The sequence below is a fragment of the Priapulus caudatus genome, unplaced genomic scaffold (genome assembly GCF_000485595.1).
Source record: "Priapulus caudatus unplaced genomic scaffold, Priapulus_caudatus-5.0.1 Scaffold682, whole genome shotgun sequence".
In the NCBI taxonomy this organism is placed as follows: Eukaryota; Metazoa; Priapulida; class Priapulimorpha; order Priapulimorphida; family Priapulidae; genus Priapulus; species Priapulus caudatus.
This window is the reverse complement of record NW_014577743.1, coordinates 148,533-154,300: the sequence shown is the minus strand read 5'-3', so window position 1 is coordinate 154,300 and position 5,768 is coordinate 148,533. Positions and strand designations below refer to the sequence as shown.

Sequence of the window (5,768 nt, the reverse complement as noted above, 5' to 3'; positions counted from 1 at the left end):
TCGAGCTCCCCCTGAATATGAAGTCTGTGTTGCGTCAGTATCTTCTCGTCCCTGTCACACAATACTTTTGCTCTCTCGAGAATAGTAGCTCATACGACTGCTGACACAGTCTTGTGGGTATACTACGAGTTTGGTTTTGAATCGGTTCCGCCCTGTTGTCGACCGCATATCTGTAGGATCGATACAGCGCAGCGCCGACTAGGGTGACACTTCCATTGTTGTGCGTCTGTGTGCTATTGTCAAATGTAGAAGCATGTCCGAGGTTTTGAAAGCGGCCTTGTGAGGACTGGTGGATTCACCGATTGTGCTATTGCTGGCGGATTCGTCGTGAGTGGTCATGTGTTGCCGTGTGCCAGGGCACCCGAGTCTGTGGCGTTTTTCGGCATTGATAAACGCATATCGTTAGTACGACGGAGTCGTGGGGATCGAGTGGTACCCAATGTTGGGAACAGGTCTCGTGTGAGTGGCGTCTACTTCGTGCGGCTGGAATACATTGTGATTGATCTTGGCGCTGCTTGTCTACACGGTAGGATATGATTTAGTGCGTATGTATATGTTGGCTTGCTGGTCGGCTACGTGTGCGATGTTTTGTTGCGTTTATTGCGTGCGCGCTTAATCGCAAGTGAGTCGCGCTTAGTATCTGTCTCTGAGGTGATTTCCGGGGTGGAGTGTGGTTTAATTTGTGGGTGAGACATCGAATGACGATACGTCGAGCGGACAGTGGGGTGATAATGATGAGTGACGCATTCGCGGTGCGTGTCGGCCTGTACGTGCGTGTGCTCCCGCGTCCAGATTAGTACTGCGCGAGTAGTTCGGTGCGGCCAGATCGACGCATGTTCAGCTCGGTTGGTTACTATCTGCGTTGTGTGGCTGTCAGATATATTGCCCGCTAAGCACACACGCCCTGCTTCTCCCTCGTTCTGATTCGGACCGCAGTACTCGAACGACCTAAACATAGAGGGCGCGCGTGTCGCGGTCATCGGATCTACCCACTGATGTCTACGTACTAACTTATTATATAGCTACCAATGGTTCTACCCGCTGATCTCTACGCCCACTGATCTCGTCTCTCTCTCTCATCTCTCTCTTCTCTCTCTTCTCTCTCTCTTCTTCTCTCGCTCTCTCCTCTCTCTCTGCTCCTCTCTCTTCTCTCTCTCTCTCTCGTCCTCATCTCTCTCTCTCTCTGCTCTCTCTCTCTCTATCTCTCTCTCTGCGACTCTCTTCTCTTACTCTCTCCTCTCTTCTGCTTCTCTCCCTCTCTCTCTCTCGTTCTTTCTCCCTTTCTCTCTCTCTGCTTGCGCAAAAGCTTCTCTCTCTCTCTCTACTCTCTATATATATGTATTGTAATATTTCACTTATTACTGTCTCAGTATAGAGACGAGAGAGAAACAGAAGAGAGAGAGAGAGAAAGGAGAGAGAGAGGAGAGAGATATATGTATATGAGATGAGAGAGAGAGAGAAGGGTGGAGAAACATTGATGTTAAGTATAGTGTAGACACAGTCAAATCACCGACAACTTAAGAGAAGAATGTCCTGTTCGTTGTGATATTTAGTGGCTATCATGGCAAAATGGCCGTTCCGGGGAGGTGACCGCTATACACAGGTTTTAGTGTACGTGTATGTTGAACGCAAACCTGACCTGCAGTCGAAGTCAGTGACATCTTCGTCGCACGACTTTCGCGCAATTCTTCTAACGACAAGTCCCAGGCGTGGATAGCGGGGTCGTTCGGATGTTCAGGATGTTATAGCGCAGTCGCCGCGCGGTAATCTGTTGGGAACGAACTCAAGAAGTTTCCTGCAAGATGAAGCAAATGCAGAACATACGTACATGCTACATAAATACATACATACATACATAAATTATATACATACGCACACATGACATTTGCAGTACATAACATGCACTGCAAAATATGCAGTACAGGCATGCAGTACAAAGCATGCAGTACAGATCGTGCAGTACACAATCTGCACCAGAAAACATTTAGTACAGAGCATGTAAGTAGTAAGAACAGTTCGCGTATGTGTGCGTCTGTATCAAGAAGACACAGCTTGCAGTGGCTTATACGCCCGTGTGTACAACACGAATACACTTATATAGTAGGCATAGCACAGCTTTCCGTACATAAAGCATCAGCGAGAGACACTGACAGGGCGATCTGTGCACGAATCTGCGGGGGAGGGGGAAATACGTAAAACTCGCTCTGCTAGAAAAATGTACAAGCGAAGGTTGTCCCGGATTTATTTAATCACTGCAAAAGTCAATATCATTTTCACGTGTTAAATACGACGACCAAGCGCCAGTAGGTGACAGTATATCGATGTAATTTCAATAAAGGACCGCTAGGTGGCAGTGGCCGCCAGCTGCTACTACCTTACACCAATTATGTTGTGAGTCGTTGGATATCAAAACGAATTCTTCTACTACGATCCAATAAAAACCCCAACAAAACTGCGGTGCAAACTAACGCGCACAGAATACACGCTTTACAATAAGCTTCTGCTAAATCTTTATGTGCGGGGTTTTGACTAGAGACAATTAACGAGCCTGCCCGTGTTTTCTCGTTAGTTCAGTAGCAGAGTTAGCGTTCTAACAATCTATTATACGAAACCCTTGGGACCAGACACGTTTCGGAATTTGGAATTTTTCGGATTTTGGAATGGTAGTACAGTACAGATATACATAACGTGTATCCTGCAACTAGCCAGTACTAAAACCCAAGTTTTCAAAAAGCGAAGTGCTGTACCGGTACCGTACAATATGTATGAGTAATATCCAACACATTAATTTCTGCAGTGAACCTTTTGCAGCCAAACGCGAACTTTGGTGTGCAGACGACCTCCACGAAAAAACATATCGTTTTCGGAGCTTTTCGGTTTACAGAATTTCGGATAATAGATTGTGTACTGTTCTTCTTGCGTGTAGAAGCATCTAGAAATGGCACACGTACGTGAATAGTGAACGCAGTTCTCCGACGCATTGTTCCAGGATGTGACGTCAAATCCGTGCACTTTGTGAAGCCAGCAGTTTTTGTCCACCTCGCAGTATTCGAAGGACTGACAGTTGAACACTGCAGGACGCAAGAGTTGCATAATATAATCATTTAATAACTTCAAATCCGTACACATCGCTATATATACATACATATATATATATATATATATATGTGTGTGTGTGTGTGTGTGTGCGTGCGTGCGTGCGTGCGTGCGTGCGTGTGTGTGTGTGTGTGCGTGTGTGTATGTGTGTGTGTGTGTGTGTGTGTGTGTGTGTGTGTGTGTGTGTGTGTACGTGTGTGTGCGCGCGTGTGTGCGTGCGTGCGTGATTGCGTGCGTGCGTGCGTGCGCGCGCCTGTGTGTTCATGATGTAATACGTACATACCTATATAGTTATCGCATCTCGCTGCACAGACTTCGACCGTGGAAATATTAGCCAATTTTGTTCCATTGCCTCTGTCTATCTGACCAGGAAACATCTGGTAACCATCGGTGTAGATTCCTAAAAGGAAAAATTACTTTTACGTAAACGCAAACCAGAGAGGCACGTTAAATACTGACATTCGTACTTTAGATTGATTTTCTCCAGATACGTTTTGGAATCAAGCAAATGCCAAACCATCTGTTGCGAAACGATAGACCGTTTATATGTTTGAATTCGTTGCGTGCTGCTACGATTATCGAGTGAACAGATCATTGAAACTGAATATAAATATCAGAAACGTGTATAATGACCGTTTCGTTGATTGAATACCTGACGGAGCTCACCCAGCTATTTAGCCTCCCATATTCACCGCAATTGATCGCTTTGCATACACCGACAATCTTGGAATATATGACACGAACATTTTCTTCCGAAATGCTATAAATTTTGAATAAACATGATAAAAATTGACTCGCTAATAATGAATAGGTGTGTGCGAATGATAACTTTATTTGTCTTTTTATATGTTATTCGAACGCGAGTCTGATAACTTTGATTTGTCTTTTTATATTTTATTCGAACGCGAGTCTTGTAAATTCGATTAAGTTTAAATGTAACACGTACGGCTGTAGCCCACGCACGACGTGTCTTTGATGGTATTGGTCTTGTTCATTTCCTCTAGATGAGTGTCGAGAAGGACGCAATTGGTTCCGCACATGCTCACAGCTTTGCAGGCAAACTGCTCCTCATCTACACACATTCTCTGGCAGTCCTGAATAATGCCCGCCTGCAAAACCGAACAGCGCTAAACGCCTTAGAAGATGAGATTTCAGAACCGTCTCATGATCAGCTCCACGGCGATATAAGGATTGTCACAATTATGACATATAGAAAACCCCTACATAGTAACACAAATAAACACAAATAAACACGTGAAAAATTAAATAAAACATAGCAATTAAAATCAATACAATAATAAACTACAATAGTAATTACAATTAATAACAATAAAGAAATAATAATAACAATAAAAAATGAAGAAATAAAAACACCAATAAACACACGAGGAGAGGCGATTTCAGAACCGTCTCAGCTCCACAACGACAAGGATTATTACAATTATGACACAGAAAAAATGTCGGATGTGACTGGTACTACGAGTAGAATGTTTTTGATAACGAGCAGTTTTTGATTCAGGGACTGTATTGTCTGTCGTTACTTATTACGTGTTACTTCCTTCGGTTTTCCTTGCTCTCGCTTGAACTTCCTCCCTCCCTTCCGCACCCCTTCTCCACTCGCTTCTCTTTCCCTCCGTTCCAGCGCTTTTCTCTTTCCCCTACCTCCCTTCTTCCGTCACTCTCTCTCTTCTTCCTTCCTCTCTTCTCACATTCTCCTTTTCTCACTTCTTCCCCAACATTCCTTTGTATATTTTACTAAATTTAGCCGAACAAAATTACCGGAGAATATTTTACAAATTTACTGGCAAAAATTCACGGGGACTAAATGTGACAAAATAAATATAGTTGCTAAGTGCTACCTATATAAAATACATTGAACGCGTCAAATAAAGATACTTACGTTGAATATACGCTTAGCCTCCGCTTTATTTTCCACGTTTATCTGGTTCCATGCTGGTGATTCAACGAATTTGGCCCCGTACACTAAAAATGAACAGTATAGTTAGATATACGTCATTAATGCAGGTGCACGTGTTTGCTTCGTGGATATATAATATCACACGCATATATATCAAGAGTCCATAATAGAGATCCTCTGTAGCTCCGCTATAGGCGAGGAGCTAGGCGCCTCGGCATCCGGTGAGAAAATGCCCCGTTTGAGAGCCGAGACAGGGACACCTTGAAACCATGAAAACTGCATAAAACGTGCCAATTTGGCTATATTTGTGTGCATATTTTGTGCATATCTGTCTTACCTCTGTATGAATAGTAAGAAAATTAGAACCTACATTTTTTTTAATTATTAGTATTTTGCTCTGGTTTTTGTTTACGATTTACGATTTATCCTGGTGAAACGTTAGATCTCTACATAGTCACAGTGATCAACATTTGGACGTAGGCATTTGTCTGCTTGTTCTATGTTGTACGTACGATGGTATAGCGCGCGAATCAGAATCGAGGATATAAAGATCGATCGAAGGAAATAACCAATATGTACTATCGGAGTAGTCAAAAGAACAGGTGGGCGCGACCGTCCCTCGAACATCCGCTCACGTGACTCACTAGCTTCGCTTGTAGTCTACGATCGCGTTGTGCAGCACGGTATTGCGGTGCGCTCAACATAACTTATTGCGAGACGCAATCCCTAACAACGATGCTAAAAAGCTTTAAAA

At 43.6% G+C, this 5,768-nt stretch overlaps 1 protein-coding gene across 1 annotated transcript; it reads right to left on the bottom strand.

Annotated features, from left to right (window-relative positions):
• Nucleotides 1–1,742: 1,742 nt before the first annotated feature.
• Nucleotides 1,743–5,080, bottom strand: LOC106812748. The gene is made up of 5 exons (XM_014816710.1): nt 4,997–5,080; nt 4,043–4,205; nt 3,380–3,496; nt 2,952–3,071; nt 1,743–1,795 (listed from the first exon to the last, which is right to left on the bottom strand). The coding sequence occupies exons 2-5, from the start codon at nt 4,176–4,178 to the stop codon at nt 1,743–1,745; spliced, it is 426 nt and encodes a 141-aa protein (XP_014672196.1). The 5' UTR covers nt 4,179–4,205; nt 4,997–5,080.
• Nucleotides 5,081–5,768: the final 688 nt, after the last annotated feature.